Genomic DNA, 26601 nt, shown 5'->3' on the forward strand with positions numbered 1-26601 from the left:
CATCAAATAGCTACGAGCTAGTCTGTGATCACACGTGGTTTCAACCACACTGTTTACACTAAAGACACTGGAAACACTCAAACCCCTTTGATCTAAATGTGTCTTTACCTGATCACCCTGTGTTCTGCTCCGGTAGATTTTCTAATTTCAGGTTTCTGTCAGTGGTTCGGTTCCTACTTTAATTTGCCTTGTGTGTGTGTTTCCTGGTCTACTGAATGCTATTTTCTGTAGCCCTCCCTTCTCCTCACGTTTTGGTTGAGATGGTCCCGTCCCCTATGCTTTCGTGGGCGAAACGTTTTGGGTTTCATCCCTTTTCCTTCCTTATCTCCACCCTCCCGGGGATGGCATGTAGCTAAACTTTTCCCTCTCCCAGAGGGTTGGTAGAGCAACAGCGAGGTCTTGGGCAGACCTTGGGCCAGGGGTAGTCGGGGGTTTTGTTCTAATGAACAAAGTCCCAGAAGTACACGTCGGCGGGTCAGGCCGGCTTCGTTTTGCGGCGCGGTGCGGTGGGGTGGGGGGGCTATATCTGCGGGGTGGGAACTTCGGGCTTCGCTCACTCCAAGGCTGGGGTGTGCGTGAGAGAGGCGGACTCCTTAGGGAATACTGCCAGGAACTCGTTCACCTGCCCATTAAACAGGACGCAGCGAGGGGCACTCCTGTAAATGCCCGCCGTCCCTAATGCAGCGGGGAAAGGCGGCGGGCGGGGGGTGGAAAAGAAAGGGGCCGAGAGCTGCCTAATTGCGGGGCCACCCCCATCTCCCGAGGAGTGGGTGTGGAGCGCCGCCGTTTAGTCCACACCCCACCTCCTCCCCGTCTCAGGCAGACCGGGAGCCGCTCTCATTCTCCTCCCCTTCTTTGCAAGTCGCTGGGGCGGCCGCCGCAGCCGCCGCCGCCCGAGGAGGAGGAGGAGGACTGGGCCGCCTGGGCGAGCTCTGCAGCGGGAGGGTGCTGCGCTCAGACACCGACTCACGCTGTGCCTGACACATTCTCACCGCCCAGCTCCGCTCTTTCCACGGAGCCCTTCCCATTCACAACAGCGCCGCAGCCGCAGCCGCACAGCGCTCTCACCCGCCTGCAGCAGCCGCCGCCGCACGTTGGAGTTACTAGGCTCAAGCAGTTTGCTCTTTATTTCTAGCCGGGAGGGAGAGTTAGGACTGGGGGGGGGGGGGGCGGTTGTTTTGGGGTGGGGAGGTGGTGCTGAGGGAAGAAATCCCTGCTGCAGAATTTGCCTAAACAGCCCTGAAGGAAGTTAAAGAGAGGAACTCTGCAGATTGAACTGATCTGAGGGGGAGAGGGAGGCAAAATAGCCAAACTCAACCAATGTTTTTCCTGCCAAGTGCTGAGAAGTTTGTGGACCACTTTCTAGGAATCAGGTCCTTTCCCCAAGTATTTTCCTCTTGTCTTCCGAAGAAAGAACTTGGCTTTGGATTGCCATGGATCCTAAGGAGACTCTTAGACACACTTGAATAATTCCTCTGCTTGAGCTGGATTGGTGGGAATTTTGGAGGCAGTGTGCGCAAAGCAGAAGCCTTTGGAGCTCTCTTTGCTAATCTGGATGGATCTAAAAGTGTCATATTCAAGACATTTCCATCTGCGGCTTTTGCTTTCAAGATTGCCCCATTCACTTTAATTAACTGCTAGGAAAGTCTAAACTTTTGGACCTACCTCTTCATATTTTTGGGTACTTTTGGGGGGGTCATTCTGGTGTCTCAAGCAATCTGGATTGCTTTTAATATGTCAAAATGGGTCTGCTGATGCCACTGCTGCTCTTTGGATTTGTATATTTTCAAGTTTATGGTAAGTTCAAGAAAAAAAAATCTCATCACTTTGCAGAATGTCTCTTCATCTGAATCTGATCTGGGACAGCACATGGATGAAATTAGATAGCTTTAATATTACAGGATCTAATTCAAGTTTGTTTCTGGTAAAGAAATAACATTTAAGAAAAAGAAGGGGGAAGCATATATGTTTCCAATAAGCAGTCCTTTCTATCTGCCAACTTAATGGAAAATAGTTCATGAATAGAAAAAATCAGTGTAAACTAGAAAGGAGAGAGAAAAACCCACAGTGGTAAGTGTCTTGGAAGTGCCACTGTGTGTCAACTGCTGTTATTTTGCCTGATCCTCTTTCTGAACTTTTAGGTAGATAATCGACTGATTTAAAATAAGGTAACTTATTTTCCTTAGAGTCAAGTGAGGTGAATTAGAAATTTGTAGCTACCAGTTCCTAAATGATCCATTTGTATCTGATGCAGGCAGGGGAATGCACTCAAGTGTGGAATGTACTAAAGGGTGTGAAATCTGACTGTAAGATGTGGTGTCGGGTGAAACCATCAAAAAAGTAATGTGCAAATGGGTCGTGTGACTAAAGAAAAGTACAGTATTGAAGGCCGGCTGGCTACTGGGAAAAAGCTCTGATTTGAGTGTTCAAAGACAATGAGAATTCTGTTCAGGTGCTGTAGGTGTCTCCCCCTAGTCTGTCAAGGCAAATACTGTTGCTTAGGTTTTTTGTCTTTTGTTCAGCTTCTGTCTCTTTAGCAATTATCCTAGGATAATTTTGTCATTAAACTCAGCAGCATTTTGGAGAAGGTTTCTTTTGGGATTGTGTTACCGTGCTTGTTGTGGTGGTCAAGTAAAGGAAGCTGGGGGTAAAAAAGATTAAATCAGGATTATATGGAAACAGACAGTAACTTAATAGGGCAGAGACCTTGATAAAAGGATAGGACTGAAACACTTAAAAAACCCCGTGGATTGGTGCTATGCTGCACAGTACAGAAATACATAATATGTTACAGTATTTGTATGCACACAATTAGAGATCATATGCATATAACAACCAGTCGTCTTTGTGTGTGTGTGTGTGTGTGTGTGTGTGGGGAGGGGGGTGATAGCCAAACATTTGGTATCAGTCTAATTTTGATCAGTTGGATCTTAACTTTAAACAAGCTTTTGGACACTAGCTCAATTCAGTGTATGAGACACTGGCCATCTGTGGGAGCAAACTTTATTCCAGGAAGCTGCTACTTAAAAACATTTAGTATATCAGAATCAAAGTGAGGCCTCTCTATGAACATAATATCACTTCATTTTACTACTGTAGAAATTGTTTGCCATCATAGGCAGCTCGAATATCTCTGCCCAACAGGAAGCCAGTAGGCAAAACACACAAATCCAAAACTAAGAATAGGAGACATGAAAGTATTGCTTCACATGAGTCAATATTAGATAATGTGCCTTGCAATTGACTTCAATCAGTTTGGTCTGTTGATAAGAAAATAAGTTTCTGCATAAGGTATGTACATCCTAACCAGCAAGCAGCATCTCACAATAAAAGAATTTGATAAAACACCTACCTCTAGCATCATTTGTTACAGGGATGGGATTTTTTCCTATGAAATATACCACAATTCACAAATCTAAGGTAACCAATATTGTGTGTGTGTGTGTGTGTGTGTGTGTGTAACTGTAAAATTGTAAACACCAGCCTGCAGAAATGTAAATATTAGTAAGTGTTTAAAAACTGTCTCTGGTAGAGAATACAATTAAAGTGCTCAGTGGAAGTGACAGAGTGAACCAGAGGAGCTTGGTGCTACAGAATGTAATGCATGTACCAGGCTGTTTGGAGGTATATGAAACAAATGCAATTAACCAGCTTGCTGGAACTACAGAAGCAAGACATAATTTATTCTGTTTTTGTCATGGGGAACACAACTAGAATCTTTGTTTTGATTTAGCATTGTAGGACAAGGTAGCGGGCAGGTGAAGCAGATAACTGAGTCAGCGCTGAACCACTAATGATACAAAATTACCAAAAATAGATGTCTCTCTCTTGTTTCAGAAGACGATACTGCAGGGGCAGTGTCAACATTGCCTACGTTAACGGGCTTTAAAAAAATACTGTTGTGTAATGCTTTGTGGATAGCACATCATGACAAAATGCAGATAAGCCCTTATTGTCAAAATGACTAACAAGTAACTGTGAAGAAACACTGACATTCAATCTTGGCACGTTGTCACTTTTGCCCCCATGGATGCATAGTTGTTATGGTAGCATACTAGGGTAACATGGTGCCACCAGTTGCTTTGAAAAAAGGTATTACACACAACATTAAAGACAATTATAATGAAGCGCACACACATTTGGGGATAATTGATTTGTTGCTTAGAAAAAAAAATAAAAAATTGTTAGAAATAAAACAAAACTTATGTCAGCATCCATTTGGTTGCTAAGGCCATGGTTGTTTTTTCTTCTTTTTCTCCTCCTTAAAGGCTTACTCTTAACTTACTTACTTTCTCCACTTGAAATTCAGGCCAAGAAAGTATCCGGTAGTGGTTGAGACATAATGGCTATTCCTTCCCTTGCTGTGACATTAGTTTTGTTCAGTGGCTTACAGGTAGCATTACACAGTGCTATGATAGGGGTGCAGATTTAGATAGTAATTTTTCTGGTAAAGTTATTTTTTCTTTATGCTTTTGTTATACCTGAAAATTGCAGAGCTCCATGAGAATGGCAGAAAATGTGTGATTTTTATTGTGCTGATGATTTTCCTGCAGTCCTGCCCATATCCTTTTCAGTTTGCTCAGGTAATAACAGTAATTCCCCTTTTTTCCACTTGGCAATCAATGTTGGGTCCAATTCTGAAAGAATGAAATGTATCTTTTACCACAGTGCATACATCCAAAAGTAAACCGGTTGAAGTCAGGGTTAAAACTGCTGATTCTACGTAATTTTCTTTAATTGGTTTCTCTCTTTCAAGCTTCACTAATGATTTGAAAAATAGCAGCAAAGACCAATAGCAATAAAGACCATTCTAGTTTGTAAATAGCTATAATTACACATGAACATTAAGCCCTACACAATATTCTTACTGGGCCACATTGAGCCTTTGTGCAACTCTGCCTCAATGGAAGTTGCAACTTTTCATACCAAGACTAAGTTTAATCCATTGTCCCATTGGAAGCTGCAAGTGGAACACTTTCATTTGATCAATAGTGTTCTATAAACACATGTACAATTAATGCTATACGTGAAGCTCAAGTTTATGTTCCCCTATAATTCTGGAGGTAAATATTTTTAGACATTTAATTTCTAAATAAAGAATATGTATCTAAAATGGAAGTTCAAGCATTCTGCCTCCCTTTTGCCTAATCCTCCTTTTTTTAACAGTAGGGTTAACATCTGTGGCCTCATCCCAATCACACTTGCCCATCAGAAGACACAGATTACATATAAAGCTAGAATATATTCTTCCAATGGGTATTTGTGTTGACAGGGTCTTGATCTCTCGTGGTTTTCCTGTTGATGGATAACCTTTGATTCTGTGGAATGTATGCATTTTAATGCATTAAGAGTAAAGTGCTGTTTAAATATACAGTTTGCATCTTTCTTTCCTCTCAGTGGCTTTTCCTTCCTTAGGCCCAGATTCAGCAAAGCATTTAAGCACATGTTTTAGCTCTATTGATTCAAAGTCCTATTGAAGTTATTAGGATTTAAGCATGTGCTTAAAGGTTTAATTGAATAGGGATGAATTTATGTGCTTGACTGCTTTGCAAAACTGAGAACTTAATATTTTGCTTTCTCTACTTCCTGTACAGAAATTAGCTATCACAGCAGGATACATCCATGTTCAAAGAGGGGAGATGAGAAAATTATCATGTTGCAGTAGCATTTCCAAAAATGAGTGAGAATGTGAGCGTATGTCTGAAAGGCAATGTCTTTTCCTAGGGAATCTGTTTCTTTCCTGTTTTAGATAAACTCATCTTGGTGCACAATAAAAGGATATGGTACAAGCAGTTATTTTTTAAAATTTCTATCCTATTTCTTTTGCAACAGCTCAGTGGATTGCATGTATCATTAGATCAATCCTTGCAGAAGTAGTCTTCTGTGTAGGGAGCTGGCAGTGTTGCTTCTGGAAGTGTCATTTTAGCAATACAACAGATTAATGGATTAATGGGCTGTAACCAAACAAGTTGGCAGGCTTCAAAAATCTATTTAAAAAGTGAGAGAAGCATGAAGGGAAATTCAGGGGAGAAGAGACAGTGCGGGCTTGTTGGGATGCCTTCTGAATAGGCCATCCAGTAACTGTGCTTCTAGGACTCAGTATTCAGGGATGGCAAAGAATTTATATGTAGGGTCACAGCATGGCCCAGAACGTGCTTTGTCCACTGCTGAAATGTTTAGTTTAAATTATTAAAGTGAATGCAGCTTGATGCATTTTATCAATTTATTACCCTGGAATTACTATACAAATGTTGATCTCTGCTAAATATATTACTTAACAGATTCAGCACTTTCCATTTTATCCATCCTAACAGGCACACTGCTGTCAGATTTTTTCTGTTATCTCAACTGACATGGCAGAGGCTGCTCTTCCTTTGGCTACCATCTGGTTTCCCACCTTCCATCCCAAGCTTGTAGATGTGCCATTATTGCAGTTGGCCTATTGCTTAAAAATCATGTTGATTTCTTGACAGCAAGCTAACTTACTGGCGCTCCTTTCTTTTTTTCTATGGGAATCTCTCCATTTTATGTTGCAGAGGAAAGGATTCACACTTGCCAAATAAATAAGTGCTTTATTTCCTCAAGCAGAAATGTTCTTCCTTCTATGTGAGTGTGTGTTGGTGGAAATACATATTTGTTTTTGTGGAAAGCACTGTACACAGTCCTTACGCTTGTGATTTTTCCTCATGCACCCTCAGCATACCTTTAGAATTTGGGGTGTGCAAAGAATGCAGAAATCTGACCTTAAATCCTGACTTAAGCAATAACATTGGGGGGAGGTTTAAAAAGGGCCCAATCCTGCAAACCTTTACTCATGTAATGTGGTTTGCTTGACTTGAATAGGACTATGTACATGAACTAGGATTTGCTAAATCAGGCCTTATTTTTGTCATCCTTGGTCTCAGTCCCAAATCCTGTTCCTTAGTACACGCCATGAAATATCTGCTCTTGTCCAAAAATGAAAGCAAGTTGTAAATTTCTGTCCTTCCCTCCAGACCTTTCTCCAACAAAATAAACCATTCCCCTTCTGTTGTTTATACTTACCATTATTGTATAAAATAAACAAACAAGACCTGTTCCTTTAGGACCTGATTCCTGATCAGAATTTCGCCATTGATACAGTTGCAGCGGGACTTGAAATGGAGCTGGCATCTTGTATCAGTATAAATAAAGCACTGTTTTATTTCTGGATGTGACATCTGTGAATGTGACTTACCTGTTGCTATATCTCTGTAGCCCTGGCAGACGTGTTATCACTTTTCATCTGGTGCTCAGAACAGAGTAAACATAGGGTTCCCAACTGAATAAATAGTATTATGACCTGTAAGACTTGAAACAAGTGCATGAACATGCATTGAAAACTTTGAAACTAATTATCTCTTCCCTCTCCCCCCTTTTCTTTAGCTACTAGTCAGAAAAAATGTCTTCCTTTTATTTTTAATTTTTGGTCCACAGACTTCGTTTGCTGAATTATTTTTCTCATCTACTGTATTATTTTCTCATCTACTGTAAGCAAAGAGTCCAGGTTGAGATTTGAAAGGTTATACATAGTAGTTTAGGACAACAGGGTCTTTATTTTGATATTGCAGTTTTGATGCCAGCTTGACTAAAACCAAGGCATTCAAAGTCAATTTTTGATACTCTGATCGTAATTCACACCAGTGAGAGAAAACAAAAGGCAGAAATGACAGGCTTTTTGCCTTGAGTTCCTCTTCTGAAGCAGAGCTCATTGGAGAAGTGCATACTGTAGTCAGGACTAGATTGGGGCTTTTGCAGCCATTATTGAGTTAGGTGTGCCTTCCCCTCTGAGAGCTGCTGGGGGTACAATACATTTATGGGAAGCATGCTGAGGACCTGCAATGACTACATCCTTTAACAAGTGCAGCATGAACTCCCCATAGTGCTAGTAGTAGCCTCCAAATGTCAGGGGGCGTGATTTACCAGGATAGCCAGGATCCCATCACACCCTCATTACAGGTGTGGAGTACCTTCAGCTTCACCAACTTTCTCTCCCTGGCACTGAGACTGTATAGGCACTCATGTTCTTGATGCCTGCTCTGGGAGGGAGTGCATAAAGCAGGAAAGAGCTTTTTAGTGGCTTCTGTGCTCAACACGCTGGCTGTGCTATCATGCAGTCACATGAGAGCAATCACAATCTTGACTTCATTTTGTAAAATGAATACCTCATACAAATCAGTGTGTGAACAATAACAACACATACACTGCACCAAACTCATGCACACAATTACCTGATGTTGCCTATGTGGAGCCATTATGCTTATTTAGAATCCATGGACCATTGTGATATGACTATGTTAATTTAAAAACGTGCTGGCAAAAATTACTGAATTTCTGCATCTGTTTTCGATTTTGAGCCTTTATTTGGCTGTTTGTTTATCTGGTTAAATGGTTTCTTTGTTGTTATCTACAGCTCTGCACAAGTTAGCAGTTTTGCTTCACCAGGTATTGTTAACTTTCTCTTTGGTTTTGTTCCCAGGTGGATTTGCTAGCATCCTCTCATGAGCAGAGTTTCACTTTGAGTTCAAACAAAGCCCAAAACTTCAAATGCTTAATTCAGTTGAAACCACAGAATTTCACCTGGTTTTGTGGCAGCACGTGTTTTCCGTAGTTCCAACAGGAAAGCATGAATTGGCCTAGGTTTGCTGATAATTGAAGTTCATGAACATAAGAAAATCCTTTGGTCAACCCAGTGTGAGTTTTGACACAAAGCCTGAAACCAAGTGAAATTGTATGCTTTGAGTTTTCACTATGTATATTGTGCACAACTCCTCTGGAATAGTGGAAATGCTAATGCAACTTACAATTGCACTTTACAGCTGCTAGATCACAAAACATTTTCATACACATACCTCAGTATTTGCAGGGCCATGTTGTATTATGCCCCATTTCAAGTTCAGTTTGGAGCAAACTTCATGATGTGTGACACATCTCCCTCCTTGTTAGCGAGACATCATTGTACCTCTTCAGTTCCAGTAGACTTCTGCTACATGGCAATAATAATTTAATAAATACCTGGCTCTTATATAGCAGATTTCCATAGTAGATCTCTAAGTGCTTTACAAAGAAGGTTGGTATCACTATCCCCATTTTACAGATGGGGAAACTGAGGCAAAGAGAGCTGAAATGACTTGACCAAGGTCAACAGGAGGCCAGTGGGAGAGCTGGGATTTGAGCCCAGATTGTCTGAGTCCCAGTCCAATGCTCCGTACCAGTGGCGCTCAGACTTTCCATACTACTGTACCCCTTTCAGGAGTCTGATTTGGCTTGCATACCCCCAAGTTTCACCTCACTTAAAAACTACTTGCTTACAAAATCAAACATAAAAATACAGCAGTGTCTCAGCACACTATTACTGAAAAATTGCTTACTTTCTCATTTTGTCTGTGTGATATTTTAGTTTGTGTTGACTTTGCTAGTGCTTTTTATGTAGCCTGTTGTAAAACTAGGCAAATATGTAGATTACTTGATGTACCCCCTGGAAGACACGTACCCCCTGATTGAGAACCACTGCTCTACACTCAAGGCATTGATCTGGCATAGCATTCTTCCAAATCAGTCAGGGTCATTGTCACCATTCCCCATCTTCATTTCCTAAGATGGGTTTAACTGGAGCAAAAGCTTTCTTGGCCTGAGCTATGGAAATACACTGAAGTACCAAGATTCAAAGTACAATATCTTTTCTTACAGAAAGAAGCAACTACCTACATGATCAAGCCACCATTTCTGTTGTGGCTTACGGTCTTTTACTATGTATTTATGCATTGCCTATGCAACTGCAGCGCAGTGTGCCAACATAAGTAGACTTTATCAGTAATGTGCTTGTCATAAAAGTACATCAGACAAAATAATGGAAAGAATAAATGGCCAGCAGCAAGTTGTATAACACTGTAAGCTCTGTAGTTGACTTCTGTTAATCACTAGCCATTGATTGCAGGAGAAACTGAGTGGAATAAATTTAACCTTTTTAAAACCAAAGTGTCAGGTAACTTACATCAGACAACGTCTTTCTCATGCAAAGTGGACTAGAGGAATCCTTCATTTGGGAGTACCAGAAGTACATTTTTACTGCTGTGAAAATGTCAAGATTAAGTAGTAGTTATGAGAAGTATTTTAATGGTACATAAGCCCTGTAATCATGGATCTTAAAGCTGTAATTCCATACAGTTTTTCAAGGTCCTTATGCTTCTGCAGCCTGTACTACTTCTTCATTGGACAAAGGGAAATAGAAGTTTTAACCTATAGCATTCTATGTTAAATCTGGAGGCGATGTGAGGCTGTAGAGAGTGTGGAAGTTTGCTTTGGAAAGGGGGAGGAGGAAATACTAAACTAGACACAGTGGACCAAATTCTCTGCTACTATAACTCCACTCAAATCAATAGAATTATGCCAGCACAAAAAGTGACTCTGTGTTCTTTTTCATTTTTGCAGGTATACGGTTATATGATACAAATGAATTTCAGTGCATTAACTTACCTTTCAACAACAGGGACAGTCATCAAGTAGTGAACGTTTTGTAAAGAAGTAAATCTTGGAGAAGGAAAAACTATAGGCTATTATTGGACTTTTGCCTCAAACTATTGCATTTGAAACATTTCCAGACTGGAGCTTAAGAAATTTCAAGCCAGTCAATACGATGTGTCTACTCATGTGAATGTATGAACTACAAATTTGTTCTGCACTTTTCTTCTACATGAACTCATTTCATCTTCCTAAGCAGCACAATGTGGCATGCACCTAATAAAACCAGACAGTTTGTTTTTTAAAATTCAGCTCCACACAGGATAAAATCCAAGCTTTTGGAATATGGGGATTTAAAAAAAAAATCAGTGTACAAGCCTACTAGCTATAAAATTCTGCTTTTGAAAATGTGCTTCAAGTATGTATGTGCATGGTTGTGTGAAAGAGAATATCTCTAGAAACATAGGAGAATGTGTGCAATTACAGGCAAAAACTGTAAAAATAATAATGGGGATTGCTGGAGCATTGAATTAAAGGAAAATGAAATGTCTGACAAGTAGATAAATAGATATTTAGTTAATATGGATTGTTAAGATTCACATAAAACGGAATTGTTTAGTGTTTACTGAATCCTTTTTGACAATCGATCAATTTAGGATCAAATGCAATAGAACATGTGTCTGGCTTTGTATGACCCCAAATTCTTCTGTTCCCCCTTTGAGCAGACAACATGCCTTTTTCCCTAAGTGATATTGGTTGCTAGGAGAAGTGCAGTGGTCTGGCCGCCTGTTATCCAGCAGTAAAACCAAAGGGTGTATTGAGGTAGAGAGAGGCGCAAAGCACAGTATGGGCCATGAATCATGAGTTGTCTCTAATAGGTCCACTTTGTTCCCACTTTTTCTTCAAAAACTTTTGTTTTTACCAATACTGCTTCTTTTCAACCATCCTATATAAGCCTTTCAGAGAGGGGGAAAAAGTTGTGCTGCTGAGAGACCACTCAGAGAAACAAAAAAAGGGGTTGAGAGTTATTCATGGGGCCACATTCATGACAATGCACAACTCAATGAATAGCTTCAGTCAGCTGCCTTTTAAGTTGAGTGATTAATACCTTCTGTTTTTGCTGGGGTAAAAGGCACTCAGAAAGGTCTTCATACTGGTTCTGCCAGTTTTCAGCCTAGATTCTGACTGCATACTATGGAACTGTTTGCAAAGAATTTTCTCAAACTGAAACGTAGGTCGCTCTCTTGAGGCATATTTTAAGATTTCAAATAGTGGCATATCCAATTTAGTGAAAACTAAAAGGACAAAATTATTAACATGCTACAGTACAGCCCTTTTTATGCAAAGCCCTTTCAATTCAAAACTCTGTTTTATCTGACTCAGTCCTGTACCCTGGTGTGAATCACTTAACCGGTACCTCCCGAAATGATCTGAAACATATGTTAGCCAAACATTTTTGGATGCCCCTAAAATGTCGTGCCAGGGTTGCACTATATTGTATGGCTATACAGTCAGATGCCTATTAATTGGAAAAATTGATTTAGTAGTCATAATTCTGGCCATTCCCACTTTAAATAGATTGCAGAATGCTTAGACAGTCTGTTTGCTTGGTTTGCATAATGAAAACCTTGTTACAGTTATCTCAAGATTTTTGCGAAGAGAAAGCTACAAAGAGTTTCTCAAGTGCTGTCCTACGAAGAAGAGACCATATGACTACAAACAATTATGAATTGTGCTGCAGAACTGATGACTGACTGGAATTAGAACAGCCCTATGTATAATTTCTTACCAAGAAAGCTAGTAATTGAGGTGCAGAACCATATGCTGGTAAGGGATCTTATTATGAATTTGGAATGTCTTGGTTACTCATTTTAGTGATCATAAAGAAATGTAAGGCCAGTTTCAGTGGTGACATAAGTGATGGTGTAAATGGGAAAACTAGTGTAACTTCTACCAATCTGTTGTTCAGTGCTTGAGCAGAATAGGTACAATTTATCCTTATTTCTGAGGGTACCAGATTACCTCTAGGTAACAGATTCAGTCCTGGCGTAAATCTCTGTGATTTGTGCCTGTTCAGGTCAAGGCTGTATTTGCCCTCTGGAAGAGCTGCAGATGACCCAGATGTAAGTTAAATTAGAGGGAGTTTTTTTCATGTTACACTCTACTGTCAGTGGCTTTTCCTGCTACCCACAGACATTTAGAATGCCATTTACATCACCACTGATTTTACACGGGTACTTCCATGAAGACAGCATATGCTTATGGACGGAATTTGGCCAGGTAAATTGCAGGAGGATCTGTATTGTTTATATGCTCATTTTGCAGTGCAAAAGTAAATCCGGGTAACAATGATTTTGTTTTATTGGTGAGTTATCTTTATAGGTACTAGGACAGTGGTTGGCTGGCAACATTCAGCTGTGAACATTTTGGCTCTGGAGACTGCCCAATATCACCCTATGGACTCTGTGGCAGAGGCAGGGCTAGAATCCAGTTCTCCAGGGCAGCACTGAACTACCTTAACCATGAGATCTTCCTTGCTCTTCCTGCAGTCCCCTCTTATTCACCACACACCTTCCAACTTCCCCAAAAATGAAGCAGAGGTCCTACAGACAGCTGTCTCCTTCACTACACAGTCCTGATTTATCCCCAGAGAGAATTCTTTTCCAGAGTAAATATTAAATAGAGTATGTGATCAAAGACTGTAGCACAAGATAGCCAAATTAATGTTGTGTGGGCAACCTTTAATCCTGGCATTTCATAACTTTCAAGTGCTTTGCCACTTTAATTTTCTTTACCCATATTATTTTGTGTGTAATTTTCTAGATTTTTAAAAAAACCAACTGAAAAAACCACATTCCATTATACTGATACCCACATGGTTCATTAGTAGGCTTGGAACTACTAAATCCATCTCCCAGACCTCTGCCACTTGAGTTATCTCTGTGACTGGTAGCAAGCTCTTATCCTCTTTCCTGGTCAGCTTCTGAAAGGGGATGAGATGCACACTTTTGCTGACTATAGAAAAACGTTGGGACTATGAGTTCGATTCCAGTTTGTGGAGGGGAGTGTGCTGTTTCTATCCCTTCTCCCTCTGTCCCTGTCTGCTAGCATGTCTTTTTCCCATCAGAATGTCCCCTTCTGTTCCATGTCCTCCAGCTCCTGTTGCCACCTCCTGTTATTTTTCTCCTTCACCAGCTTGTGAGTGAGCATGCTCAGTAGAGACAGACTATTGGGAGAATTTTGCTCCCACGCTCTAACAAACATCTTCTGGGCATGTGCAAATGCTGATGTTTCAGAGGTTTATAACTCACCCAAATGGGTATTTTTGCATGGGGATGGCAAAACGTGCATTCCTGGCCCTAGGGTGACCCATTCCAAATTTTAAGTCCCTGCTTTGAAACATAGAGGAGCTAGAGATTCTCAATGAAATAATTCTAATAATTTTTTAACATAGGCAAAAACAATGTATTTTTCCCCTTAATCTTGCTCTGGCAAATGACTGAACCATTTTTGCAGCAGTTTACAAAAATAAAATAAATAAATCGAGGCAGACTCTGGCATAGGAAATTTCAGTTCAAATGGGTTAAAGTTTTTGCAATGTTATAAACAAATGAGTTTAGGATATTCTGATGGAGAGTGTCAGGCAACGTTAGCTACAGACTGACCATTCTGCTTATATAAAAGGAATGCAAGAAAGTACTTAAGTCCAAAACAATCTCCGATATAACTCCATTAAAGTCAATGTCATTACTCCCAAGATGACGTTAGTATATGGAGTTTCTTAAAAGTTTGTACCATTAATATTTTTGGGGCAAATGTTTATAGTTATATAGACTTGAATTTAATATTGATATTTCTAATGCTGATGAATTAGTATTGCTATCAGTAGATTGTAGGTATTGCTTGTAGTCTCTGGCATGATAGTGCTTGAAATCCTGACCCCTTGGAAATCCATGGGAATTTGTCAGTGATTTCATTGGGACCAGGACTTCACCCCGTGAGTGCACGATGTTTCTTTAATGTAGAAGGGCAATGCTGAAAATGGAGTTTGATGTTTGTTTTTTAATTACACAGAGTTTAAGAGATTGACTTAAAATTAAACATACAGCTGTAATCACAAGACTGTTCGATAAAAGAAGATTCACCGGGACTGTGTCCATTTTAATGAAGACAATTGGCAATTAGCTCTAATAGCAATGTAGTTAAAGCTATAGTCAACAGTAGGCAGCATAATATCAACCTGTAAATAGAGCAGCCCTGTGTCTATAACAGCATGAAGACTAAATTTATTTCTCTTTCAAATATAGGCTGACTGTTTCCTTACAAAGAACACTTTATGCCTGTGCTAAGGAGTCTAACTTCTAATATTAGGGAAATGTTTAACTATATATAACAAATATGCATGGAATAATATGCGGAAGCAGAAAATGGGATAGGTCAGACACAGAAGAGCGTTCTCAGTGTTGCCAGCTGATGTTGCTCTTCTGCAGTTTAATCCCACTGTCTTGCCAGGCTGCAGTGTGTTTGCGGACTGCTGACTACAGACAGGAAAAACACCACAGTGGCATTAATCAAACGAGGAATGATTCAGGATTCCATAGTGGCATGAAAGGGACAGAAAAAATCATTATTTAAGAAAAACAGCGAGAGTCCCGTGGCACCTTAAAGACTAACAAATTTATTTGGGCATAAGCTTTCCACTTCGTTGGATGCATTATTTAAGAGTTCACCTACACATTCTGCCTTGGTGATGATTCTGATTTTCTGGGAGGTTCTCTCAGAAGGGATGTGTGGGGGTGTGTAAACAAGGTATTTTGAATGTGTAGGTACGTTTTAGTGTGTGTATTTATATATGTGTGTGTGTATATATTAAAAATATATTGCTTTTATATAATAGTTTTCATTGCAAGGCACTTATCAGTTGACTTCAGTGGAATGACCCCACTAGAAAGCACTGTGCTAGAAGGGTTTGCAGGACTGGGTACTGATATACTAATACTGCTACTTAGGCCATACATAGCACACTCCTTCCAACAGTCCCCTAGTGCTTTACAACCTTTAAGGTCTATATCGTGCTGTTTCCAAGCGCCCAGAGTAGCATGGTGCATAGTTATATTGCCCTGAGGGGAGCCCCTGAAGATGTGCCTGAGAGAGACACAATGCCTTCTGGGCCTCCATTTGGAGCAGGATGGAGGAATAATTTGCAATAGTTCTGTATAGGTACAGCATCCTCCACCTCTCGTGCAGTTGACTCTGTTGGTTGGTACCTTAGGGGGAAGATTTAGAGCCATGGCTCAGTCTATGGTCTGCCCATGCCTCATTCCATTGCTTCCATGGGGGCACTGGGTGTGCAGCCCCTAGAACTGTGATCCAAGTATGTGGCCCTGCAGGCGGGTGAGGAAATTCTTATTCCTTCCTATTCTCCTTGTATGGCCACATAAGAACTAGGGATGATCTAGCCCTAAGAGATTAAATACCAACACGTTCCTGTCAGGCGGATGGTGTAATATTATTTTTATCTACATTGTACAGTTAGGGAAACTGAGGTGCATGGAGGCACTCTGCATTTCTTATTAACTGTTATATGAACCATACACAGCGCTTACTTCTCTTGCCACTAAAATGCAGCCACCTCTGCAGTGGAGGACAGCAAATGTTCAGGAGTGCACAGAAAACTGGCTCACCTGTTCAGAATAGGACATGTAGAATACCATATGTAAGTAGGATTGCAAGGGCAATTTTGGTAGATAAAATGTAGTTCCCAGAATTTGGAATTTGGCTGAGACAGGAATCTGACTACCCATATTTTTTAAATGTCTTTCTGTGTTTAATTACAAGTGGTCCAGAACTTGGTTTAACATTTCAAAGAAACAGCTCTCTGGTCTTTAGTGTGTGTGGTGAAGCTGGGAGGCTGATTTTAGTATTGACCCAGTGGGAAGATTGCTACCTAGTGAATCATTAATACCACATCCGGCAGCATCTTGGGTGTTCTTCCACGGTCTTCTATTCAAGTACGACTGTCCCTGTCTGCTTAGCTTGTCAGAGCTCATAGGTTCATAATAGTACGTCTACATGTGTGTCCTGGAAAAAACATTTAAACGTTGAGTTTTAAACTGGTTAGGGATTTTTAGAGCTAGCTTTGACCAAGTCTATTTGGAAGCGAGTTAGAGTTCAGCAGTGACACAAGAAGTTAAAATACTGGAATGCTAGATCAAAGCTGTTCAACCTGTATGTTGACTACTTGGGGATATAACTTAATCTTCTTTATACAAGCAATTCTTAAAGCTACAGTAAACTAATGGCCAGAGATTTGATCTTTGGTGTGTAGGTCCTAAAACTCACATAGGACTCTAAAGTCAAAAGAGGGTTAAAAAATCTAGGATTATTGTTTTTTAAGTTCTATAATTTTTAAGTTCTATAATGTGTGTACTGATAACACCCCCCCCCCATACTATCTGAGTATTGCAAAAGGGACTTAAGATGAATATGAACTGTGAGGTTTGTGTTTTGCAGTGTGTGTGTTAAAGCATTTTATATTATAACTTGATGGGAGATTGTTGGACTTCCATTGTAATATGACTTAACTAGATTTTTTTAATGCAGAGGTACAAATCAGCCGGCAACTTTAGTGCATATGGCCACAACAGTTATTCTTGAAAACTGCAAACATATTGTATGTTTCTTTTTCTCCCTCCTTTAACATACAAGCCAAACCATTACTTACAATCCTTAAAATAATCCACAGGGTATTTAGGGGTTAGAAAATATTAAGCAAAAAAACTGAACAATCCTGTTAAAATATTTGTGATCCATGTTTAAAGGCTGGGAACAGTAGCTGAGTTGTCAGTGCAAATGACTAAACAATATTATCTTGCCTTCAAAGGAGAGATTATAGAATATGTTTTATAAGCATTTTCCAAATACATGAGGGTATAGTTCAAGGAAGTTATAAAATGTTGGAATAGCAGTTGCAGTAAGAAAAGATCAGCCTGAACAAACTTTAAAGGGCAAAAATCACAGAGTTGAAAAATAAATAGCTATTCCTCAGACATCTCATTGCTTTATTCTACTCCCTTCCAAAAATGTTCAAATGCAGCTATGGTTTTAATAATGTTCTCTTAAAAAGTTGGACTGGCTCCGTCATTTCTCTTTGCCAGTGATGGAAGGAATTTTATTTTGTTAAGGTCTGGTAGGCTTCAGCCACTGATAGCGAAAATAGCAGGGATTAGATAAAAAGAACGGAATTCTTAACTCTGAGTGTGTTGACACTTCTGCTTCCCAGTGCGGGTAGATAGCCTTGTACTAGCTCTGCTCAAGCTAGTGTGCTAAAAACAGTAGTATAGCTGGAGCTAGGGTGGGCGGTGGCTTGGGCTAGCCACCCAGTACGTACCCCTAGGGTTCAGGTTTGTACTGAGGTGGCTATTCTAAGATGCCACCCATGCTGTGCTGCTATTTTTAGTGTGTTAGTTGGAGCAGAGCTAGTGTGTCTGTCCCTGCTCTGGGAAGCATGCTCACAGCTGCAGTGCAGGCATACCCCATGAGTGTACATAGATCAGGTACCCAAGATGATAATATTAATAGCCCTAACCCTCCTTTCCATCAAGGGAAAAAACAAAGATAATGTTTCATGCTTTGCTGTGAGGAGCTAACCAGTTACCTCCTCTTAGAAAACAGACATAGTATTGAAAGACAAAAATGTCAAGTAATGAGCCAGAAGTATCTTTGATGCTGACCAGGATTTTTGAGGTGTTACCTCATTTTATGTCTCATTGGAGTAATTCTGAAACCATTCATCCTTGATAGTATTTTGTGGCAAAATAAAATGTGTAAAGCAACTTGCAATGGCAATAGATTTGGATTCCATTTTTGAAAGCTCCATGGGGAATTGTTCCTTCTAAAACATAGTATTCCTGCCATCTGGCATGCTCTGGCCACTTTTCCTGTAATTCTATGAGATTCTTCAGAGGTAGACAGGAAATTTTTATGAAGCTCGACATGATAGAATCTGGAATACTGTCAACAAAGTAAGTCCTACTTTTTACCAACAGAGAATTAACAGGATGTTTGATGTTTTTTCCTTTATGGTAAGATATTTACTGATTTCAAGTATTATGGATATTAAATATTTGGTTAGGTCAAATACATGACTTATCTGTTCACTTTTAATGCATATATATGTTCATTTTAATCCTTTTCATATGGTCTAAACAAAGTAGATTTGGATAAACCCTGTGATAGTAGCTGCAGAATAATGGCAAATTAGATTATTGAGAAGGATTAATGAGGAAATTGTTCTGCTCAGTTGATTTTGATCAGAGGCTTGAAATTGTTAGACTTCTAAATCTCCTTGTAAGTAATGGAGAGTCTTCAAGTAAAGGTTTTTTTCTTTGTCTTTGTCTGAACCAAGACTTTATGGCCTAAGATAAACCTTTGTAACTATAGGTCAGTAATTCAAAATCACAAATAGAAGTTAAAAAAATAAAGATTCTCAAACCAGTTATAAATTTTAGGTACATTTGGAAAAATACGTATAAAGTTGATTACTTGCATCATAACTTACTTTGCCTTGTAATCTTGGTTAAAAAAAATCTCTGAGTAGAATGGAATCCATATACTACTAATCTTAACGATTAACAAATACGAGTGCTTGGTCATTATCTAAGCATAAGACTCTCCTGAAAGATTTTTAAAACTTCTATTTCATTTTTCACTTCTGTACCACTCACATCTGCAAATGCTAGGATATCATTAATATCTGATAATTACCCTAAATATAAAATTTTAGTTTTAAATAGCATCGTAAGTGTAGAGAGAAATGATAAAAAGCTGTTTTTCCTAAGCCACCAAACAGTGAAAACCCCTATCTTTTCTATGAGGCAAAAGAAGGTTGTCTTGTACGATCATGAACTGAAAGAGGTAAGTTTTCAAATTAATACAACTGGAATCATGACCATGTAGATATGACTGCAGTCTATGTATTGATGTATAAAAAACATAACAAACATAAAATATAAAATTAAAAGAGAGTGCTAAGGGGAGAGGTGGATTCAAGTTATATCTCAACTGCTGAGTTTAAAATTGATATTAGGTCGCAAATAAAAAGTAGGGGATTGATTCTTCAGTCTGGATAAATTACACTCAACACAGAGCCCACTGTTTTTTCTCAAAGCTAAGGTACAAGTTAGAGCCTTAGCAGAGCTTCTCTAACTTGCACTAGTTTATAACAGTACCCAAGTGCTTGTTATGCTGCCTAGCAATTGTCCGAGAGAGACATGCCCACTCCAACTCCCACTCCTTTGTGCTGTGGAGGGGCTGGGGCACAGTGACATAAGATGAACTATACCAGCTCTACAGCATCTGAGCATTATGCCAGATGGGTGGAATCTGCAGCTTCCATGTTAAAGCAGGTTTATACTCCCTTTGTGCCACCCAGCTGTGGGCCAGTCTTTGGCCCTTGTTTTCTAGTCTAGTATATTTATTATTTGCATATATGGCAATATCACTATAGGTATAGGATTTCACAAAGTTCTCAATTTTTAAATAAAAAAGGCCCAAGACTTGAACAAACAATGTTGTGGGCCAGGGTGGCTTGTTAATTGACAGAACTATGTGGAGAAGCTTGCCCCGTGCCTCCTAATAGATGGAGTTCCACTTTGAGTGGGTGTGGTTTGCACAAAGCCAGGTTTGAAGTGGCACTAATATTTTGATGGTGATTTTAAAGTGACCGAGAGTTTTAAATAAAAGTTTGCCTCGAGCTTATTTTTGATAGTTTAATCTAAAATTAATCTTACCTTTTTCTTTTATTCCAGAATCCTTATCCCTAAATGTGCTACAGTGCTACTTTGGTTGGTATATTTAAAAAATGCCCTCAAATTCAGTAAGCATCTAGGCTGCTTTTTTAAATCTGGTGTTGCCGGTTATTATTAGACTATTTGTAAGTAGAAATGGGTGCCTAAGTTGGGGAAGTTCAATCAATTGTCATCATGCCTAATATTGGTTAGGTATTGTCGTTTTAGCAATTGCCCATCTTTATTAAATGTCATACACAATGTTTGGCAAATTTAACCACTGATAAAATAGCACAAATAATCTTTTTTAATACACATGACATATTTCCATACATGTGGGCGTATAACATTACATGGAAATCTATAATTTGTGCGGTAAAAAAAGAGTAGCTCTCTGTAGAAAACATATGTAAAACTGGATGGTTTATATTTATTGCAAATAACACATATGGGTAGATTATTGGATAAAGCAATGGCCTTTCACCTTTGAGGCCATAGTTCAAATTAAGCCTTAGGTCCTAAGTAAATTAAGATGAATGGTTTCAGCTTTGTCCCTGGTGTAAAGTAGTCTATATTACAAAATCACCATACATCTGTTTCTGCAAACTTGGCATAATTGGCATTCTCTTAGGACTGAGATGGCATTGAAAATGAACTATTTCTTACTGCTTAGAAAGACGCTCACTCTGGGTCAGGGTTAAGGTCATTGTCAGGTCTATGAAGAAAATCCAATACTGTCTGTATTTAAAATGATGTCGAAGGCGCTTAAAGCAAGTGATAGGTGCTCTTTTTAATTCCACATTTTTATAATAAAAAATAAATAAATAAGTGAATGAATATAATTCCAGAGTCTTATGTAGTGCCTCATAAGCTTCAAGAGTTCAAATGTTCAGAGACATTAAAGACAGAAACAAAGTAATTTATCATGGCTTAATGACAGTTATCTTAACACTTCCATGATGGTCTTCTGACCTTTATGAGAAGAGAGAGACATGGAGAGAAATGTAGATTAGTACAATTTATATTATTATTTATTAAGGGTGAGATTGAGCTGGAATATGGAGCCGCAGGAGGAGCCCTAGAAATCTCAGTTCCTTCCATGCTCTTCTCTTGCTCCTAGGGGAAAGTAATCTGTGTCACTCCTCCTTTGGAGGATTTCTTCTCTTGTCAGACTTGCTCATGCTGGCTGATGCACTAGGGGTATTGAGCCATGGCTCAACCCGTTCCTTGTCAACTTGCCTGGCGGGTGAGGATACATCCTTACTTCCCTACTTTTTCCCCTCCTCCAGCTTGAGCTGAGGCAGTGCAGGGAGTGGAAAGGAGTCTTTCTATTGTGACTACATTATGACCAAGGCACAGTCTTCTTTACCTTTGTTTAATAGTAGTACCCAGAGGACTCGATCCGATTGAGCCCTCATTATATTAAGTGCTGTTTAACACAAAGCAGAGACTACCCCTTCCCCATGAAGCTACTACCTTAAAAAGACAGGATAAGAGAGAGGCTGAGATTATAGAACACAAGAACCAGAAAAATTGTCAGGGACTATAATACACACACAGATTTTAGTTCTTTTTTTTTAATGTCCCCAACAGAAGCAGCTTACAAAGACAAGGGGAAGATGGAAGCTATCTAAACACAATCAGTTTTTGTATATATTATGTGTGAGCTAATCAGGAGGAAAAATATTCTTATAAAAAAAATTCAAAGACAATAAAATTTTTTGAGTTTCCATCAAAATTTCTTGAGTCGTTGTTGAAAACAGGTTGCGAAAAGAAGAAGAAAAAAAGAAGAAAGGAAAAAGAGTTATTTTTGATTTCAGGGTTTCTGTTTTTGATGAAAACACATTTTTGATGAAAATTTTTGTGAAAATTTCTCTTTGTCATTTTCCCATTTCCCATTGAAAAATGTTTTCATGGAAAATTTTCAATCAGTATAACATATGTTTTTCTGCATGTACATGTTTATAAGGTAAATATGTAACTTCAAAGTGACTAGACAGAGAGAGAGACTACTTTACCTGCATACAATGTTCATGAGTACATAGGACAAAACACTTCTCTGCTATGTTCTCTTGTGCTTAGAAAATGTAGTGAACCTGTCTGTACTTCTAATTATAATGAGGCAGCAAAATAAGCAATTTAGCATGTTTACCTTAAATCTGAATAAATAAAATATTTACAGTAGACACTAGATCAAATGCCATTGTGTATTTGACAACATTCAACTTGAATTTGAGAATTCAGTTTAAAAGAAATATCGCATGATAATGAACTGGCATCCTTCATGATTCACACTGAGTAAACTGTCTAGTTATTTAATTTCTAGCACTAGTTGCTCAATATAATTTTGTGGTAATTATTTATAGGTGAACAGATTTAATAAAATACATATCTTGTACAGGCTGTTACTGTATCATCTGCATAACATATTGGCAGGAATGGGAGATGGGAGCTGTTGTAAGCCCTAAGTAGCTAAAAGGGATTAACTTTACACGGAGGATTTGTTAATAAAGACATCACATGGAAACATTAAAAAATAAAGGAAAAGGAACCTTGGTTGTTGCTCAGAAAATCATTTTGCACATTTGTCCTAATAATTTTTCTTATTATTTTATATCACTTGATTTGTAATTTTAGTAGATGCACTTCTGATATTTTTATCTCATGCTGTAGTTATTGATTGGCTGTTTTTCAGCAGCTGGCACTCGAAGTATGATCACTGGGCAGATAGACATGACAGACGAACAGGCTCTGGGCCCTGATGGCAATCTCTTAAATTGTTGTTTTACCAAAGGATTTTAGTTAAAGAGGGCTAGCTTCTGCCACCTTTCCTCTGCAAACAGGGCCTAAGAAAGTGATGGTGAAGGAAGTTGAACTATTAATTGGACTTTGCAAAAGCTAAATAAATTCAAATGGCCATAGACTTCTGTTGAGAAATTAGAAATGCAAAAACAGTTTTATAGTAGCTGTGAAGCAAATACAAAGTATTCATTCTTAAATGTTTTATTGACTTTGGGCCATGCTTTTCCCTGTCTCCACATTTCTTTCTAGGCACACCAATTACCCTATCATCTGGGTGTCAAACAGTTTCTGAAATGTTGGAAAACTAAGCCAAACTCAAGTAAAAGGACTTTGCTCAGTACTGAAATGTAATGGGGCTAAGGGACAGATTACCCAACCCCAATCAACCTCTTTCAGTGCAACTGGGATGGTGGGGACTGGAGCTGCTGCTACTACTGTTAATTGGGGGAAGAAGGCAGACATGGTGTGTCTTGCTGCTCTCCTCTCATTAGCTTTGTCCTAGAAGATCTATGCTGTGCATGGAACCATTGCCTCCTAATGACCTCCCAACTGTCCCTCTTCAGTCAGCTGCAGTGACTCAGCATAGAGAACTTTGCAGTTAGACCTCACTGCTTAGGGTTTTGACTGTTTTAGTCCTCTGCAGCAAACACACATTTTTTAGCTGCTTTGGACTTTCTCATCTCACATAGCGCACCCTGTGATTTGGCCCATTGACAGAGATCGATGCAACTGTTGTATGCTCTCTCAAATGTACAGTACTGCTGTGTAGTAGAAATCAATGCTCATTGCCTGATATATATATATCATTGTAATTAATGATATCACTGAGGTGCTGTAATTTATAAGTATTATTTTGTCTTTTATGGAAATATAAAGATGTTACTTACAGCAGAGCATATCACCTTGATTGGATCCAATATAAAATTAGACAGGCAGTTAAGTATGTTTAAACAAGTTATGGGTAAAGTTATTGCTCTAACCATAATGTGGTCATTCTAAATACGTAACCTAATAGGAATTGAAAGTCATGTCATATTTTGGTCAAAACTAGTTTCCCTTAGCTTCACAGTAAAGTATTGGATTTGACCTGTGATTTCAGAGTCACAAAATATTAATGATCTCCATATAGGTAATGAACAGGCAAATAGACACAATTATTTTCTAGAGCTGAAATAAGTATTTGTTTACAAGGATAACCCATTAGTACAACTGATTAGTTTCCAAAAATGACTGGCTTACTGTTTATGTACTTGTCTCCTGGGATCACTCTGAAAAGAAGTAACAGAACCATTCATGCAACCTGGACACCTCTACACAGGTCTATGGGGAGACAATCAATACTCTTGGTCAGTGGTATTGGATCTGTCAGCAGCCTTCAAGAGAGTCCCCATGGATATCTGATCTGTCACTGAGATGAAGCAAGATAATTTTAATCTTCATACCATAATCAAGTCTGAAACCTATCTGACGGGGCATCAAAAGAACTTAAAGAATCCAAATGATTCTAGAGTTTTCTTGACAGCCCATCTATAACTTTGTCCAAAAAGGGAAGAGACATGGAGACAGTTCTTGATGTTGAATATCTTACTTTTGATGATAATCTTTTACTTGAGAAGAGTTGGCACACTGGCTTCCCTCAGAAAGGGATTAATAATAGCAGACTCTAAATATCCCTGTTTCATTTTACTAGCAATTAGGGGCAAATATTAAACTCACAGGTACAGTAGCAGTTGCAATAACTCTAAGCCATTAGTGAGTAAAACTGGTTGGCACTCGTACTGAAATGACATGACATGTTCCCACCTGTCATAGGTCTGTGACCACTGATGCAGCCAATTTGGTCCAATTCTTGCTAGTTTTTACTCATGAAAAAAGCAAACCTCTCACAGTGAGGAATATTTCATTCTTCTTTTAAGGCAGCCAGTGGCAACATGGATTCACTAAACCATTTCCCACTGAATCAGTTCCATTTTTATGAGGCTTCCTTGATATGAAGAAAATTTCTTTAGAACAAAATCCCTCTCTATGTCATAATTAATTGTCTGTTCTCTAGCTGGCTGCTACTGGTGCTCTGATGCCTGCTTCCTAAGTTTCAATTGTCTCAAGTTTTATTAAGATGATATAAGAGTTTAATTCATGAGGAGAGAATATCTAATGATCACTACAGTTGTGATGGTCAAAGTCAACAGAATATCTTTCTGTCTTATCATGCCCCCTCAGTAGTGGGCCCTATTCTTGGATCTCCTTGAGATATCTGAAATAGATTTGTGACTATCATTCCATACATATGGATGAATAAAATCGGTTCCCTTCTTCCTCACCACTGTCTTTCATTGGGACTTTAGGCTCTTTATCTGCTAGGCACTTCTGAAAATTTTGTCCATGGTCTGCAATATCAGGAATGGAATGGAATGCAATTCATTTATTTAAAGTTTGCATGTGAAAATTAGAGAGTAAAACTAAATATAGGCTTAGACTTTGGGCCTGATCCTGCACTGTTTGATCAAGTAAACCTTATTGCTTGCTTTAATTGCACTTTTGTCTGAGTAAGGATCAGGCACATGGAGTCTAAATTTAAAACCAAAACAGCAAAATGCTGACAGGCCTCTTGTAAATGGTCTTCTAATATTCTAACTTGTTGAAAGAACATCTTAGGAATACCATGTGTCTACTACAAATGGAATAAGATGTTTGATAACATATGAAACAAACCCCTGAAATGTTGCTTTCCTTGTTGTCATTCCACGAGCAAGTGGCAGTGCAGTGTATAGATTTATACATTCCAGGGCTAGAAGGGACCATTGTGATCATAAAGTCTGACCTCCAATATAACACAGGTCATAAAACCTTCCCAAAATAATTCCTAGAGCAGATCTTTTAGAAAATCATCCAATCTTGATTTAAAAATTGTCAGTGATGGAGAATCCTTGGTAAATTGTTCCAATGGTTAATTACTCCTGCTGTTAACAAAATATTATGCCTTCTTTCTGGTCTGAATTTGTTTAGCTTCAACCTCCAGCCTTTGGATTGTGTTATATCTTTTTCTACAAGATTGAAGAGCAGATTCTTAAACATTTATTCCCCATGTAGATACTTATAGATTGAAATTAAGTCACTCCTTAAACTTCTCTTTCTTAAACTAAAGAGATTGAGCTCCTTGAGTCTATCACAACAAGGAATGTTGTTTGATCCTTTTGTCGTTCTTGTGGCTCTTTTCTGAATTTACTCCAATTTATCAACATCCTCTTTGAACTGTGAGCACTAGAGTTGGACACAGCATTCCAACAACAATCACACCAGTGACAAATTCAGAGAGAAAATAACCTCTCTATTTCTACTCTAGATTTTCTCATTTATGCATCCCAGGATCACATTAGTTTTTTTTGACCACAGCATTACTCTGGGAGCTCATGTTCATCTGATTATCTACCTCAATCCCCAAATGATTTTCAGAGTATTGCTTCACAGGAAAGAGTCCCCCATCCCGTGAGTAAAGCCTATATTTTTTGTTGCTAGACATATACATTTACAA

At 38.9% G+C, this 26601-nt stretch overlaps 1 protein-coding gene across 1 annotated transcript in view; it reads left to right on the forward strand.

The window, feature by feature from the left end:
* The first annotated feature begins 1262 nt into the window (after window positions 1–1262).
* ROBO2 (roundabout guidance receptor 2) overlaps window positions 1263–26601 on the forward strand; it is a 583446-nt gene continuing 558107 nt past the window's right edge. The window contains exon 1 of the mRNA XM_067543334.1: window positions 1263–1797. Within this exon, the coding sequence (XP_067399435.1) occupies window positions 1743–1797 (55 nt within the window). The 5' untranslated portion in view covers window positions 1263–1742. The remainder of the gene's footprint in view (window positions 1798–26601) is intronic.

The sequence above is a fragment of the Emydura macquarii genome, unplaced genomic scaffold (genome assembly GCF_026122565.2).
Source record: "Emydura macquarii macquarii isolate MOO-44397 ecotype Brisbane River unplaced genomic scaffold, CSIRO-AGI_Emac_v2 contig_75, whole genome shotgun sequence".
NCBI classification, from domain to species: Eukaryota; Metazoa; Chordata; order Testudines; family Chelidae; genus Emydura; species Emydura macquarii.